Source organism: Sorghum bicolor, chromosome 3 (genome assembly GCF_000003195.3).
Source record: "Sorghum bicolor cultivar BTx623 chromosome 3, Sorghum_bicolor_NCBIv3, whole genome shotgun sequence".
Classification (NCBI taxonomy): Eukaryota; Viridiplantae; Streptophyta; class Magnoliopsida; order Poales; family Poaceae; genus Sorghum; species Sorghum bicolor.
This window is the reverse complement of record NC_012872.2, coordinates 62,665,311-62,681,589: the sequence shown is the minus strand read 5'-3', so window position 1 is coordinate 62,681,589 and position 16,279 is coordinate 62,665,311. Positions and strand designations below refer to the sequence as shown.

General features: G+C 45.0%; 3 protein-coding genes across 5 annotated transcripts; 2 read left to right on the top strand and 1 right to left on the bottom strand.

The window, feature by feature from the left end:
- On the top strand, window positions 2,624–3,879 carry LOC8062185 (VQ motif-containing protein 4). The gene has a single exon (XM_002458436.2). It carries the CDS (start codon window positions 2,781–2,783, stop codon window positions 3,492–3,494), a length of 714 nt encoding a protein of 237 aa, XP_002458481.1. The 5' UTR covers window positions 2,624–2,780; the 3' UTR covers window positions 3,495–3,879.
- LOC8062184 (L10-interacting MYB domain-containing protein) lies at window positions 4,605–6,049 on the bottom strand. 2 transcript variants are annotated; one of them, XM_021455449.1, is made up of 3 exons: window positions 5,741–6,049; window positions 5,279–5,578; window positions 4,605–5,190 (listed from the first exon to the last, which is right to left on the bottom strand). In XM_021455449.1, the coding sequence occupies exons 2-3, from the start codon at window positions 5,576–5,578 to the stop codon at window positions 4,936–4,938; spliced, it is 555 nt and encodes a 184-aa protein (XP_021311124.1). In that variant the 5' UTR covers window positions 5,741–6,049; the 3' UTR covers window positions 4,605–4,935. The 2 variants fall into 2 exon arrangements, with proteins under 2 accessions (XP_021311124.1, XP_002456352.1); XM_002456307.2 differs by having other exon boundaries at window positions 5,279–6,049.
- LOC110434222 lies at window positions 9,578–10,666 on the top strand. Of its 2 annotated transcripts, none has more exons than XM_021458089.1 (4): window positions 9,578–9,659; window positions 9,788–9,820; window positions 9,942–10,134; window positions 10,250–10,666. In XM_021458089.1, exons 2-4 carry the CDS (start codon window positions 9,789–9,791, stop codon window positions 10,649–10,651), a joined length of 627 nt encoding a protein of 208 aa, XP_021313764.1. In that variant the 5' UTR covers window positions 9,578–9,659; window position 9,788; the 3' UTR covers window positions 10,652–10,666. The 2 variants fall into 2 exon arrangements, with proteins under 2 accessions (XP_021313764.1, XP_021313763.1); XM_021458088.1 differs by having other exon boundaries at window positions 9,588–9,659; window positions 10,220–10,666.

The following is a 16,279-nucleotide window of genomic DNA, read 5'->3' as shown; positions in this document are numbered from 1 at the left end:
TTAAAAGATTTATCTAACAAATTATATACAAACTGTATAAACTGTGTAATTAGTTACTTTATTCCTTTAGCCCCTTCCCGTCTCTGACGTCGTCGTCTACTAGTACTCGTCTCCACCAAACAGTACTACTGCTTACCTAGTACTAGTACAGTTTGATGAGCTGAGCCATGCACACGGCTGAGCAAAGAATTCCGGCTTAGTTCACCCTAAAATGTCAAAAAAATCAATATTTTTTGTTACATCAAATTTTTAGACATATATATAAAACACAAAATATAGATAAAAAATAATTAATTATACAATTTATCTATAATTTATAAAACAAATCTTTTGAATCATAAGTCTCAAAGCGAAGCCAAGAAAGGTCCGAGGTGGCAGTCAGTTAGAGTCATCATCCGTGAAAATTTTTGGTTTTAGCTAATGTAATATTTTCATTTATATTTAATAATTATTGTTTAATTATAAATTAACTAGACTCAAAATATTTATCTTACAAATTATATATAAACTATATAATTTATTATTTTTTATCTATATTTAATATTTCATTCATATCCTACAAAATTTAATCCCCTCGATAGACAATACGGAGTAGGAGTACAGCTTTTGCTTGTCCAAGTCAATGGATGCAGCTTTGCTTTCCGTCGGCACGAGAATCTTTTGGACCGTTCCTAACGCGGGAGGACGTGACCAAAATGAGCCATGAGAAGCACCACGACGCTCAAGTGTTCCCCGTGTCTCACTCGAAAAAACAAGGGCATCTTCCCTAGCAAGCGTTGGGTTGGGGGTCTTTCTCCTTTTCAAGTATCGACGGGAGAAGTTGCCTTCCTCTGTCTTCCGAGTTCGCTTTCTACCCTTTTCCACGCCATCTTGCCGGTAAATTTACATGCTTCTCACTTTACTCTTCGTTACGTTATACTCCATTCGTTCCAAATTACAAGACATTCCAAAAATTTTGAGAGTCAAAGCATTTCAAATTTAACCAAAATTATAGACTTATAACATCAAAAATAATATACTATGAAAATATAGTTAATAAATAATCTAATGATATTTATTTAACATCATAAATGTTATTATCTTATCACATATGTTTGGTCAAACTTAAGATGATTTGACTCTTCAAGATTCTTGAAATAACTTATAATTTGGGATAGAGGGAGTATCATGCAATATCTTGGCCACAAAAAAGTCTAAAACATGTGCACCCAATATGTACAACTAAACTATTAACATGTGCTCCTATATAGGCTAAAATCTTATAAACAGCAAAAGTATGAAGTTCGTGTTTACATCGATATGTCTTTTATACGTTTCACCAGTTGCGATGAATTTAGGATCACATTGTATGTTTTTCCAATTTCTATTCATTGTTATCTTCTCTTTACATGGTTGTTCCACGTGTCTTCAATATATATTTACTTAAGTCATGGTGTCTCTTGTTATAGCCCGAATATTGTGACATGATGAATCTAGATTTGAACTTTTAAACTTTGATCTTACTAGTTGTCATAGATTTTTTCTGTCAATATGTTAAGTTAAGACTCTTCTGCTCACTATACCTTTTATTCATAACCCTACTTCTTATATTTTTAATAAAAATAAGGAATTAGGTTTAAACACTAGAATGCACTATAAATTGTTATGATGGTATAAATGATCATTTGAATCTACACCACGCCCGCTCTCGTTAGTGCAGCTTGAAGTGAGATTAGGAGCCGTTTGGTGTGGCGAAGCCGCCGAGCCACCCAACCCAACACTGGCTCCTCTGACTCCTCTCTAGTCCCTGCCGGAGCCGGAGTCACTACAGGACCTACTACAGAAACGCACACTGCAACATAGTATGCTATAGGATGCGTGCTGGTGGAGCCCGAGCCATCCGAAGCGAAACCAAACTAGGTCTAATAAGGATAGAATAATAAATTAGCCTTAAAAGGATATCAAAGAATCCTTGTTTACTTTTAAGTAATTTCAAAAACCATGTGTCCCATTTGGCCATGGCCACCTTTACTCTTCATTCTTCACTAACCTCGTCCACTGTTCAAGACATTGATTTTTCTTGATGAAAAAAAAATCCATGAAACCAAATTTCATCAAACAAAACTCATGAAACCACCAACCCCTCCAACCAAATTTCATCGAAGAAAACTCATAAAAACCACTAGCATAATCTAACCGTTAAAAGGTGGTCTAGATAAAAACACAAAAGATGGGGGGCCTTTCATTTTAAAATATTATGAACTTACCCGGTTCGCAATACCAGCCGTCCAAATAAAAGTTATTCGTACGAGGTGGTTTTTACATCACGAGAGAGGCATGAAGGGTGATCTAAATACAAACCCTGCATGGAGACGAAGATGGGTGTAAATAGCAGGAACCATGAGGTTCAGTCTTCACTCTTCAGTACTTGAGTCTAAAATTAGCGCTTCTGCTTCCCCACCTGGCCACCACCACCACACTACCCAACACAGGCGGAAGAAAAAGAGGAAAAGGACAAAGAAAACTTGAAAAAAGAAAAAAAGAAAACCGCGCGAAATGAAACGGACTTTTTTCAAAAAAAATTGAAACGGACTTTTGAGAGAGAGAGAGAGAGAGAGAGCATGCATCCAAAGTCTCACTCACACCACAAGCAATGCACCTCTAACACTCCCCGTTCTCTCTCTTCTTAACCTCCCCACCCTCTTCCTCCACTCAAATCCTCTTCCTCCTCCTCCCCTCCCCTCTCGTCACCTCCCCGGCCCTCTTCTCTCCCCCACCAACGCCAAAACCCACACACTCCAATGGAGGTTTCCACCAAGCAACTCCTCCCCATGCCTCATCAGCGGGACCCCAACTCCCCTTCCTCTTCCACCTCGTCGTCGTCGTCGTCCTCCACCTCCCCATCTCACCCGCACCACCACCGTGCGCAGCAGCCCCACAAACTCCCGCAGTCCCCGAGGCCCATCCCGCGCACCATCGACACCACCCCGTTCCCCACCACCTTCGTCCAGGCCGACACCACCTCGTTCAAGCAGGTCGTCCAGATGCTCACCGGCGCCGAGCAGCCGGCCAAGAACGACGCGACGACGACAGCAGGGGCAGCAGCAGCCAACGGCGGCGGCCAGGCGGCGAGCGGGGCGGCCTGCCGGCCGAAGAAGCCGTCTTTCAAGCTGTACGAGCGGCGGAGCAGCCTGAAGAACCTCAAGATGATCGCGCCGCTGGCGATGGGCCCGCCGCCGTCGCCGCGGACGAGGGCCACGGCGCCGGAGATCCTGTCCCCGAGCGTCCTGGACTTCCCGTCCCTCAGGCTCAGCAGCCCGGTGACGCCGCTCACCGGCGACCCCTTCAACCGCTCGCCGGCGTCCACGTCGTCGTCCTCCGAGGAGGCCGAGCGCGCCGCCATCGCCGAGAGGGGCTTCTTCCTCCACCCGTCCCCGAGGGGCGGCGCCGAGCCCCCGCGCCTGCTCCCGCTCTTCCCCGTCACCTCGCCCCGGATGGCGGCGCCGTCCGAGTGAAGATCCCGCGCGCCTCTCATCGCGGCCTCGCCGGCGCGCGCCTCTACCGTACCGTAGCCGCCGCCACCACCACCAGTACTACTACAACCGCCGCCGCCGTACCGTCCTTCAGTTCTGGTTTTGTAAGGTGCTTGCTTTGCTGTTCTTCTTGATCGATCGATGCTGTTGCTGTAATTTTTGCTCCCTTCTTGAAACAAACGAGGAAGAAGGGAGTTCTTTTTTTTTTCTTCATTTCGGAGTGGCGACAAGCGAGCGATCTGACGATCCAGGCTCGATCGCTCGATTCCTGATCGCTCGCGGTCGCGGGGAGCCTCCGGAATGAAATGATGGATGGATGAACTTAGATAATTAATTAATTATTAATTAAGCCTAATCCTGAGATTAAGTGCGGTGTGTGTGCGCCTAGCCGGCGGTCTCATTTTCCTGATTCTGACCGGGTCGCCGATCTGCCCGGTGATGTCAATTCCGTTTGCTTTTTCGCCTCATTTTTCCGGGGTCTGTGTGATTCCTTGTGATCGCAGGCCACTATTGGTGCGTCAGCGCTCATAAATACGGGCTCTTTGTAATTTTCTGCGCGTGCATGCAAAATCCGGGGGGAAAAAAGGCACAGTTTTTCTGGTCAAAATTCGGTGTACCAGTAACGCTTGCCACACAAGTTCATCACATCTCCACATCACTGGCAGACACAGACAAGAACGGTGATTGCATGCATCTGCTCCTGAAAAAGCTTCAAGCTCTCCTGACAGACCCTGATGTGTCTAGTAGTACGAGTACGTCTGTCTGTCAGTCCTATATTTCCGAGATGTTCTCTTCTCCGGCAGGCGGCAGGTGGTCCGGCTGGATCGTCTCCGTCAGTCCGTCTGCTGCTGGTGCAGCGGGGCAACAGCTGCGCCGGGTCCACGTGCACCACATGGGGCTCCCTCCTCCGGCTACAGCGCCACTCTGACCATTCGTTGAACAGTTAGCCGTCCAGCTCAGATGACCGAGATTTGAGACCACAAGAGCGAGCCCGTGCAATTTGTCTCGCTGCTGCGTCTCGCGGAACTACTATACTAGGGGCCTGTTTGGGGTGGCTCCAACTCCAGTCAGAGCGGCTCTGCTCCAGAAATCCAGCTGGAGCTGGCTCTGAGTGGAGTTGGAGCTGTCTTTTGGGAGTGTTTGGCTAGAATGATACTCTGAGCTCCAGAGTTCTGTTTGTCTGTGTTGTTTGCCCACTTTGCCCTTGGTTTACAAGTGTAATTGATACCCAGTAGCAGCAAACTAGTTAACTAAAATTAAATTCCAACATGGTTTAAAAAAAATCCAACATATTACATGATTGTCATCCGAAATAATAATTCCTAATAACTTTAACAATCCATCAAAGGAAAAATCGTACATTACAAGTTTAATAAAATAACCTGAGAACACAAAATACATATAGTTTGAGAGCATGATTACATTAATTCCAAGCTAATGCGATGGATGTAGCCAAACTATCACGAAATGCGTCCATAGTCACAAAGCTTGCTTCAAATGTAGATGTATCGGAGGCATGGCGAGACACAGCAGCTTCTTCATCCACAGCCATTGTCGAGGTGTTGGCACAAGGGTTCCAGTGATCAGAACCAATGTTTACAATGCCTCGAAAACAAATTGCTAACTCATCTTCATTTTGAAGTGGATGCTTCCTAAACTTCCCACAACCTGGAATATCCTGAAAGTATAAAAGAGAGTAACACATATTAGGACAAATAATAACAGTCCATTTAAATAGAGATTGACACATAGAGCAACACACTTACAGCTCTAGCTTTCTTCCACCATTCGTCGTCCATATTGATAGTACCATTATTCCAACCAATTCCTGTTTGCCTCGTTGTTAACTTTTTCCATGCCTTAAAATCTTCCTTCAATTTGTCCCACTTGTTCTTGATTTGTCCCTTGACCAATTCAATACCCACCCGATCTTTAAACCCTTTCTCAACCTCAGCATACCCAACTGAGTTCAAGAATGTATTTGGCCGATTTCCTTTCTCAACTTGCTCAGCCAACAAAGCACAAAGGATCCGAGTGTTCTCTACGTTCCAGTCAATTTCCGGCATCTATACCAACTCAACACAACAATTCAGAATAGGAAAAACAATTCGCTAAATTGAACTACATAGCACCAAATTCATCCCAAAATTGGACAACTACAGACCATCTAGTGCAAATCATGAACTCTCTGTAAAAAAAAATAGCTCCAGAGGCTGCTGAAGGTATACCTTGCTAGGTTGATGGGGGCGGCGGTCCAGGTGCTCTTCTTTCTCCTTCCTCGCCGGCAGGTCCAGGTGCTCCTTCCTCGCCGGCAGGTCCAGGTGCTCTTCTTTCTCTTCTTCTCTTGTAGGGTTAGGGTTAGGGAACGGGGCGCCGGCGCTGGTCCTTCAGGGAGACGGCGGGGAGGAAGGGCCGAGGGGGGAGAAGAGAGGAGGAGGGAGGGGGGCCGCGCGCTGGGTGGCGGCGCTGCCAGACGAGGGGGCGGCGGCGCTGCCAGACGAGGCCCGGCGGCGGGCGCTGGGAGGCGGGCGCTCGCGCGCGTGGGAGGCGGGCGCTGCGGACTGGCGAAGGGCGGGTCGCGGGGTCGGGCGGGGGGAAGGAGAAAGAAAGAAAAAATAACGTTTCGCCTGGTGGGAGTGTGTAATGGATGGCAATTGCGGGTAATTTCCTTATAACTCCATGTCTACGTCTATTTTGAGGGATTCTGGAGTAGCAAATGAGGTACTCCACACAATTGAACTAGAGCTCCACAAACTCCATGGAGTTGGGCTGCTCCAATATTGTTTGGAGTTGGGGTGTTTGGCTAGCTCCAGCCAACTCTGGGGTGAAGTTCGGCTCTGGAGCCACCCCAAACAGGCTCTAGTACTAGCAAAACGGAGTGGAGTCGAGTCACCGTGAAGGCTTCCGGCTTCGCCGCCCACTTGGTGGACAGTACAGACCAGTTGGCTGCAGCAAAGCAAACCAAACCGAACCGATCGAACGGAAGGGAGCCACGAGCTAGCCCAGCCAGTGCAGCAGCATGCCTGCCCGTGCCGAGAGCCAAGAGACCCTGCGTGCAGCGTGCCTCTGGGCTGGCATCGTGTGGTGTGGCGCGGGGGCCGGGTGGCCGTGGGGGCATGGGCACGGGTGCGCGGCGAAGCCCAGATTTCGCCGCGCTCGCGCACCCGTGGTTGCCCAAAGGGTCGCGGCTCGTGGGGGCGGAAGAGACCGAAGACCGGTTCAAGCGTGTCGGCGTCAGCACGTGGCCAGTGTGGCGTCCTGTGTTGCGGCTGCGGCCTGTGGTTCACGATCGGGCCAGAACTAAAGTTTCGTCCTAGGGCATGTCACGTTTTTTCTCCTTGCTGAAAGGTGGCGTCCGAGCGCGACTGCTCTGTCTCTGCGCTCGTCCCGACGGTCGACTCAATTTTTTTTCCGTATTCTGGCAGTGGTTTTGTTTATTGATAGGTTGACGCCGAATTTTGTTATTTGGAAACTAAACTACGCTTGTTTTATCTGTGAAGAAGGCGAGAAATAAACTTGCGCGAAATCCTTAACCTTGCCATCACGATATACGTACGTGTAGTCACTACAAACACGACACATGCCACTACTCATTCTCTAAGAAAACGGATTATTGTCGCCCGCCCATGGTCACAGCAAATCGATTCGTCCTGCTTGGTGATGGCGTGGACGCGTTAGTCAAACAAAACCCAATCATCAGCAGCATAAATCAGCTTCCAGTAAATTAATTAAACCCAATCTTTTTGTTGCGGTGCATGCACTTCACATGGCGCTTTCAATTACAGCGTTGACTCGCTTGCCGGTACGGTGCCGCGCGCGCCACCCTAATGATTAGTAGGCTCGCCCGGACGCGTCGTCGTCGTCAAGCACGGACCGGCGACGGTAGCATTGTTGTTAAACCAGTGATCGCTAGAGCTAGGAGGCCACACGGATACGTACGCGATACCTCTCGGCCTCTCGGGTCCATGGTCTCGCTGCATGTTACGGGTAAACTGTTGATATAAACTAACTAATCGTGTCATTAGTTGGTGTCATGTGACCGCGGCCGCGCGCGGTGATTGAAGTGAGGATCTTCAGCGGATGGGAGCCATGTGGTGCAATTAAAACTCACTGATTAGGCCATGCCGTCGGCCTGTGCCCGGCTGGCAGTGCCAAGCTAGCACGGTTTGCTAATTCACACTAGGCAAAGCAAGTCGTCATTTTCTGATGATTGTCATTAGGGTTGTTTAGCTAGAGTGTGCTATTATATAATTTTTTTTATTATTGGAAAAACTACCTCTAGTTGAAACATCAACGGGATTTTTTTTTAATTTGTTACTAGCCTGGAAGTGATTATATATATGTTTGTAAATACAAGAGAAAGGTGACTAACCTTTGTGTGCTTTCTCACGGCGGAAAGAGACGTGGATCACATGAGAAGGCAGGTTGTAGGAACTAACTAGTACTAGTAGTCTGCTATCGACATAATTAATGTGTCAAAAGTACTCATTTTTCCAATAAAATTCTGTGAACAGGGAAACACATCCGAGCTGAGGCCTTGTTTAGATGCACCCAAAAACCCAAAACTTTACAAGATTCCCCGTCACATCGAATCTTGCGGCAAATGCATGGAACATTAAATATAGATAAAAAAGATAACTAATTGCACAGTTTACCTGTAAATTACGAGACGAATCTTTTAAGGCTAGTTACTCTGTGATTGGACAATGTTTGTCAAATAAAAACGAAAGTGCTACAGTGTCAAAATCCAAAAAGTTTTTAGATCTAAACAAGGCCTCAATTCTGATAGGTCAGTACGAACACTGCATTAATTTCTCGAGACAAAGCATGCCATAAAGGAGAATGAAAAGGAAAGAGAATGAAAAGCTAGATTTTCATGAAGAACTACAATCTCATACATTTTTTCTACAATTCATATGTACATACGCCTATATTTGCACATTTTTCTATAGTATATATGTTAGTTTACTTTATTTTTATCTTTTTGTTATATAAATTTATATGAGATAACAAGTTGGTCCCTTGAGTATCGGGTAGTAAGGCCCGGTTTGGTTGCATCTGTTAAAATTTACTGTCCGTCACATCGAATGTTTTGACATATGTATGTAATACTAAATATAAACTATTTACGAAACTAAAAAACACAGCTAGAGAGTAATTTATGAAATGAATCTTTTAAGCCTAATTAGTTTATGATTGGACACTAATTGTCAAATAAAACGAAAATACTATAGTACCTGTAGAATTTTAACAACCTCAACCAAAACCTCCTAACTACTAAATACTCCCTCCGTCCCTGAAAGAATCAATTTCTAGAGTTGTCCTAAGTCAAACTTTTTAAACTTTGACCAAATTTCTAGAAAAAAATGCTAAGATTTATAGTATCAAATTAGTATTATTAGATTCATCATAATATATATTTTCATATAATGTGTATTTTATATTATAGATGTTGTTACTCTTTTCTATAAAGTTAGTCAAACTTTAAAAAGTTTGACTGGCACGGATCCTAGGAATTGATTCTTTCAGGGACGGAGGGAGTAATAAGTAAATGGGCCCACTGTTCTATCCTAAGCGCTCCCAAGTAAAACAGCAATGTGGATAACGTGGTATGATTCATATCATCAGCACAGGACAAGTTTCTCAATCTTGAGAAAGCGAAAATAAGGCCGCGGAAGAAAACAAAATTGCACCTTTCATGCTCCTCGTGCCGTGCGCAGTTCAGATGGTGTCATCAATCGAAATGTCAGCTAAAGGCGAAGGCTGCCTGCGTAGCCCAATTTTTTACAATTTGGCTCTTTTTTTTTAAGAAAATTCACAATTGAACCCCTAAAAAACTTAAATGCAGAAATGGACCTAGAGGGTCGACGCCATGCATCATGGCGTCGAGGTATCACGTCTCGACGCCATGGAGATCCTTGGTTGTGCCCAGCGGGGCTTCTGACGTGGACCTGACGTGGCAGGGAGCTCGGCGCCACAGATCACGGCTCCTACTACATACCGGCCGACGCCCTTCGCTACCCGTGGACGCAGTTCATATTTTCATCTCCCCTCTCGGCTCTTTCTCTCCAAAAACCGAGCACGAATTTAGATTCAATATTTCGACCATCAAAAGTTTGATTTGTTCCATAGATCTTGAAGAGCCAGGTATACTCTTTCACATATTAGTTTTTTGACACATTGATTTGACCTATATTACACGTATGTTGTAGACTTAGATAAACTATTTCTAGATTTTTGAATGGATGATTAATATTTATATTATGCAATCGTAGAATGCCACGTCGTGGAAAAAGTAGCAAACCAAGGTAACCTTTCGACATGTTTCGATAAATTTCATTCATTATTTTTTATCATTTGATAAATTGTAGTTTTCGGTTGAATCGTTATTTGCTATGATTTCTTAGAATTGAATTCTTTGAATTGTAGCTATGGCCGGACGACCGGGAGTCCGTACATCCACAAGCCGCTTCCTAGCGGTGTTCCAGTACCTATGTGCTTTTGTGGTGATCCTTGCAAGGTAGAAATTTCAGAAGACGAGGAAACCTATCGGCACAGGTATTGGATGTGTTCCAATTTTGCCTGGGAGCCTACGCCAAAACAACGCTGCAGTAACTTTATTGTAAGTTAATTTTTCTATTGTGCACTTAGTATTTTGTGTCCTATGAAGCATGATTTAAATTTTTGAACAAACATATTTGTTGCAGACCCCTCCACCATTGTGTGATTTTGAGCAGTGGATCGACACTGAGATTAAGGAGTCCGACAAGCGGCTTCTACAAGGCCTAAAGGAGTGGGATGCAGAGCGTGCAGAGATATTAGAGAAGAGACGTAGAGAGGAGGCTCAAAAGAGGGAGCACAAGGAAGAGGAGGAAAGAAGACGTGTTGCTGCGGCTCTGGAGGAGAGGGAAAAGAAGCTTGAGCGTGTGCGCCGAGCGAAGGCAGCGATGGATGAGAATCCAGATGCCCAGAGGAAGGAAAAGTGGCCTCGTTGCACTCAGTATTTACATTACCTTCTTGTTCTTTGTTTGGTTCATGGACAATATTGTTTTGTGTTGGAATTTTCAATTTGTTGTTATGTAATGCACTTTAGCAATTTTAATTTGGTTTCATTATTAGTAGACAATATTTTTATTTGAGTATTGCATAGGCAATGAAATGATGATAATTAGTTGAAATGGAAGTTAACGAACTAGTATATTGCATAACTAGTAGCACACATCACATTGAATGGCATGTCAAAACATGCACCAAACAAGGGTGCAGAGGTCCGAGACTAAACCTAACATGCCTTAGGTAATTCAAGCAATTAACAAGCACAGGAAATGGCATGTGAGAACATATACCATACAAAGGTACATAGTTCTTTCGACTAACCCTAACATGCCTTAGGTGATTAAACCAAACAACAAACATATGGATGTGGCCTGTGAATTAGTTCAGTTCGACCTAGTAGTGTGGCCACATAGCAAACTGTGTTGCCCCTTCTCCATAGTATCCTCCCGTTGTTGGTGGTGGTGGTGGGGGTGGTGGTGAAGGAGGGCCCTTGTTCTTGTGATTAGAGCATGTGCAGTATGGATCATTGCATATTGTGTTTTGGGAGCCAGTAGCATTGCTGTTGTCGTCCTCTTCATCGTCCTTGTAACCACTGCTAACTTCCGTTTCTAAATCAAAGATACGGTCCTGCAGGTAGTAGATGTACTCTGCATGGGGATGAATAGGTCTAGGATCGACCCATCTGGTGAAGCCACAGTTCTCTTTTGACAAGAATGACTGCAATAAGTATGTAGCTTTAGCACAAGAGAGTATCTTATTGAAGGTTGAATTACTAATATGACTTACCCATGCTCGTGGACATTTGAAGAAACGACGCCCTCCATCTATCCCCTCTGTGTACATCTGCACCAAACAATCCTCACCATGCATGCATTTTGGCCACTCTTCTTTTCGGTCATCATATGCCCTCAGTGGTGCCTCTTTAGTAAAATCATGTTTGCTCTCAAGGGGGAACCTATCATAAATTGCTTCCTCAAAGTCTTTAGGACCAAGAGGACCCTCCCAAAGAAAGGGATTACCCTTCATCGCCGCCTTTCCCTTTCCCTTCCCTCTAGACGACCCTCCAGACATTTTTACTTCAACTGAACAATCTCAAGTGAGTAGCAACGCTCTCACCACTGCGTATATATATAGGAACCCAATAGTTGGTAGCCGTTGTAGTATAAAATAAATGCACCTGAAAAGCCTAGAATCGGGTATTATTTACTAAAGTATTATTTACTAACTAAAGTATTATTTACTAATAACTAACTACAAATAAATTCAGAAACAACCTAAATTATAAAAAGAATGACAACTACAAACTAAAGTTTTAAAAATTACCTAAAATCGAAGGTGCTACTCGTCGGAGGGGGCTGCCTCGGGTGTGGCCTGGCTGGCCGGCCTCGGACCGCGCGGCAGGAGCAGCCTCGGCGCCGAAGGCGGGCACCACACCGGGCCGCGTGCCCGCCCCCCGACCGCGGCGCGTCCCGAGGGGAGGCGAAGCCGCCGACCCGAGGGCGCCCTGCGCGGCGCGGCCCGAGGTAGGGAGCAGCTCCGGGGGCCGGGCCGGGGCACGAGCGCCGAGTACGGGGAGGGGCGGGGCACGCGGCGAGCAGAGCGCGGCGAGCAGGGCGGCGTCGGCGAGCAGGGGCAGCGCGGCGGCGACGAGTTTGCCTTTGCTCGCGAACAGAGAGGAACGCGAGCCGCGGGCTGGTAGGTATTCAAGGGGTCGACGCCAGGATCTACGGCGTCGAGCTCGACGCCGTGATCTGTGGCGCCAAGCTCGACGCCAAGATCCGTGGCGTCAAGCTTTTTTTTTTTGCCTTTTGCCACGTAACCAGGGACGCAGTGAAGACGTGGATATGCCTGGAAGCTCGACGCCGTGGTACACGGCGTCGAGGTGTGTTACCTCGACGCCATGCTTCATGGCGTCGATCCTCTAGATCTAAAAATACATTTAAGTTTTTCAGAGGTCCAAAAGAGAAATTTATTTCAAAAAAATCAAATTGTAAAAAATTGGACCTGCGTAGCGCAACCACAGTCCAAACAAGATCCAAACCTCCAAGTCCCACCCACCCACACCCACCCATGCCCGGGGAAGGGAAGAGGTGGTGGCGCTGCCTGCTGCCCTTTCAATTCCATCCATCTGAGTATCTGACAGCAATCGACGCGGCCGAGAGAACCAACCAACGTTTAACAACCAGCAGTTACCATGCCCATTGCCAAGGCAACGCTGCGCGCAGGTCGGCATCTGATCTTCTGATTGCCAAAATCTGTTGCCTGATATTGTTACCATTTCATGTTCAAAGAGTCTATATATGGTGGCATCCATCCTATACCTAGGGACCTCCGATCTGTTTTTCATGTAAGGCTTTATTTAGATCAAAAAAAAGTTTTTGAATTTTGACAATATAGCACTTTCATTTTTATTTGACAAACATTATTCAATCATAGAGTAACTAAGTTTAAAAGATTTGTCTCACGATTTAAAAATAATTAGTTTTTGTTTTTATCTATATTTAATGTTTACTCTATTTGAGAACCTGGTGGTAGGTAGTACCGTAGTAGGCAGGCCGGCCGCTACATGGTCGGGCTAGGGGCCTTCAAGCGGTCGAGCAGGGGATCGAGTCAGGCATGGCCACAAATTCTCCAGTTCACCGGCGTGGCGCGGCGCGGCGCCCGGCCGGCCAGCTGCAGAGAACCAGAAACGGCTGCTGGATCGTGTCGTGGTGGCGTCGGTTGTGGATGTGGGGCGCGGCGCATGGGTCACTCGAACTTTGGTGTGTTGCTCAAAATCATGCTCATGCAGCAGGTTCGTGGTACTGCTACGTCATCATTGGGGTCCGGCGCGCCATGAGTTGCTGACGGAATCAGAATGCAGCTAGGCTGCCGATAACGCGCTTGTTTGTAGTCGTCGGATCGGAACAAGAGCCGACCAACCGAAGCCACCTCAGCGATCCCGCTTTGCTGCTGCTAGGTGACAGGAGTTGCTTCAGGATTCATCCATTGCTGCTAGTTGCTATCCCAGCCCTCCTGCCCTACCTCTCTTGTGCACTATGGTCTTGTTTAGATCCAAAAGTTTTTTGAGTTATGACACTATATCATTTTCGTTTTTATTTAACAAACATTGTCTAATTATAGAGTAACTAGACTTAAAAAATCGTCTCGCGATTTAGTGTCAAACCGTGCAATTAATTTTTATTTTCATCTATATTTAATGCTCCATACATGTGCCGCAAGATTCAACGTGTGGGAAATCTTGAAAAGTTTTTGTTTTTTAGGGTAAACTAAACAAGGCCAAGCAGTGTGCCAGTGACAGCGGTCCGTTTCCACCTAACATCTTCTACCCCTTCGTCCGCAAAAGAATATAATTATGAGATCCGTGCTGATCGACATAGTTTAAAGTTGACCAAGTTTATATTAAATATTATTAGCAATTATGTCTCTAAATAAATTTATTGTGATAATATATTCTAATGGTATTTATTTTGCATCTTGAAAAACGTTAGTACTTTTTTATATAAATTTAGTCAAAGTTCCAAGTGCTCGACTTCTAGAAAACGAGAATTGCATTTTTTTTTTGTAGATGGAGATTCACCAGCTACTTATGACGGGTCTTTTCACAAGTGTAGCTAAGGTCCTGTTTAGTTGAGAAAGTGAAAAGTTTTTGAGTATTGTAGCTATTTTATTTTTATTTGATAATTATTGTCCAACCATGGACTAACTAGGGTCAAAAGATTTGTCTTGTAAATTGTAGGCAAACTGTGTAATTAATTATTTCTTTTATCTATATTATATTTGATATTTTATACATATGCCGCAAGATTCGATATGACGAGAAATCTTGAAACTTTTTTGGGTTTTGGATGAACTAAACAAGGCCGCAGTCATTACCGCAGGTGACAACCAAAAGAAGTTCAAATGGCCTCAGCGACGAACTGCAGTCTTGTAGTTGGCACGCTATTTGATCCCTAAGCGTGTCCATTTCCTTAATTAAGCATCTGCGTGGCGGTAGAGACAGGTTATCTAACACGGCAAATGGGAGGCCGAAACGTGTGACGATTGACTAAGAGTAAGAGCGAGCTCGCTAACCACGCCTGGGATGGGATATCATCCATTGATGCTGCATTGACTCTTATTTTTGGTCTACAAAGTTCACGATACTATTGCTCATGAAAAATCACAAAGAGGTAGATCCAAAGTGCGTGACATATGAGCGCATAAAAAAGAAGTTCCAAACTTGGTGCATCATCACACATAGATGAAGTCAGTCAACAGCTATTAACATTTCGGTAACCACCAAGAGAGTAGGTGAGCATGGAAAATGCAAAAACATCCGACATCCTGTTGGTGTCATGGTCATGGGCCCATGGTACGCAAGGCCAGTATCAGTGGAGAGTTTCATGGCGTTGTTTCTAAGACTGCCATGTCTCATGTGAAATGAAATGAGACTTAGATGAAACACCCACTCTCAATAGAGAGTTTCATTTCATAGTTTCATAGGCATTTAATTCCAAGACTCATAGAGAGTTGGTAACCGTGCCAAGAGAGTTTCATCTAGATGAAACTCATTCTTCTCTTTCTTCTTAAATACACTGTCATGTCATCAAAAAAAGTCTATGTGGCAACCTATTTAATGCAAATAAAACTCAAATGAAACTCTCATTGAGACTAGCCTAAAATCGTCTCGAACCCTCCTCCGAAATGGTCAAGTCTTCGTTGGGGAATAAGGAGGCATTGCGAGGTTCCTATTGGCCAAGCTAGGAGGAGGACAAGAAAAAGGCAGGCATTGGGTTTGTGTGTTTTTTAAGCATTCGCGAGCGTAGAAACCAAGGCAACTTGACTCGTATTTTAGAGCTTTAGACTTTAGTCAAATTTGTCACACACTAATCTTGCCTTACAAATGGCACATCCAGAGAAGCTACTACAGCTTTTCCTTGATACAAAACAAGTGCTATTTTCCACTAGTTGGACTGCAAAAGAAACCAAGAGATTCACTAGATACAAAAACATACCCAAGCAGCTGGAGCAAGCAAACTGGGACTTGACAGTGCAGAGACAGAGACAAGGCTCTACTCTAGATTATCTTCACACCGGCTCAAAGTAAACTTCTTGTGGAAGTGTCCAAACGTAAACTTCTTGGGGAAGTGTCCAAACGAGCATGATTCAGTTCCGGAAAGTGCAGCCCGCCCTTAACCTTTTCCATTGATTCAACTCAGGGCACTCACAATGCAAGACTCTGTCACAGAGTCCAAAACAATTAATTACATATTATTTATGGTATTTTGCTGATGTGGCAGCATATTTATTGAAGAAAGAGGTAGAAAAAATAAGACTTCAAGTCTTATTTAGACTCTAAGTCCACATTGTTTAAGATAATAAATAACTTTAGACTATATGATAGAGTCTGCATTGTGAGTGCCCTCATCGGAAACATTTCAAGAAATTGCTTTGAGAATGGTCCGGTTTAAAGTGGTCATCTTTACCAAATGCACCTTGTATCTTTTTGACAACCTCATGCCGAGGCAAAACAACCATCATGGCAAACTCCATTTGTAGTGGATTAGCAATTAGGATACCATGAGACTGTGAACAGGCTCAGATGGGTTCGGCTTGCTTTGTTTTCCTCTGGCAGAAGAGGTCACGAGGTGACAAAGCACCGTTGGGTTTGCCAGCTCGTGCTCCCATCTGAGACCCAGGTATTTCAGTTTTCACTAAGCAACACAAAA

What these genes read in the sequence shown, in the direction of transcription:
- LOC8062185 (XM_002458436.2), top strand. Translation starts at nt 2,781, where the DNA reads ATGGAGGTTTCCACCAAGCAACTCCTCCCCATGCCTCATCAGCGGGAC.
- LOC8062184 (XM_002456307.2), bottom strand. Translation starts at nt 5,578, where the DNA reads ATGCCGGAAATTGACTGGAACGTAGAGAACACTCGGATCCTTTGTGCT. An exon ending in GGTGGAAGAAAGCTAGAGCT is followed by an intron (nt 5,191 to 5,278) that starts GTAAGTGTGTTG and finishes TTATACTTTCAG; the next exon opens with GATATTCCAGGTTGTGGGAA.
- LOC110434222 (XM_021458088.1), top strand. Translation starts at nt 9,789, where the DNA reads ATGCCACGTCGTGGAAAAAGTAGCAAACCAAG. An exon ending in GGAAAAAGTAGCAAACCAAG is followed by an intron (nt 9,821 to 9,941) that starts GTAACCTTTCGA and finishes TTTGAATTGTAG; the next exon opens with CTATGGCCGGACGACCGGGA. An exon ending in AACGCTGCAGTAACTTTATT is followed by an intron (nt 10,135 to 10,219) that starts GTAAGTTAATTT and finishes TATTTGTTGCAG; the next exon opens with ACCCCTCCACCATTGTGTGA.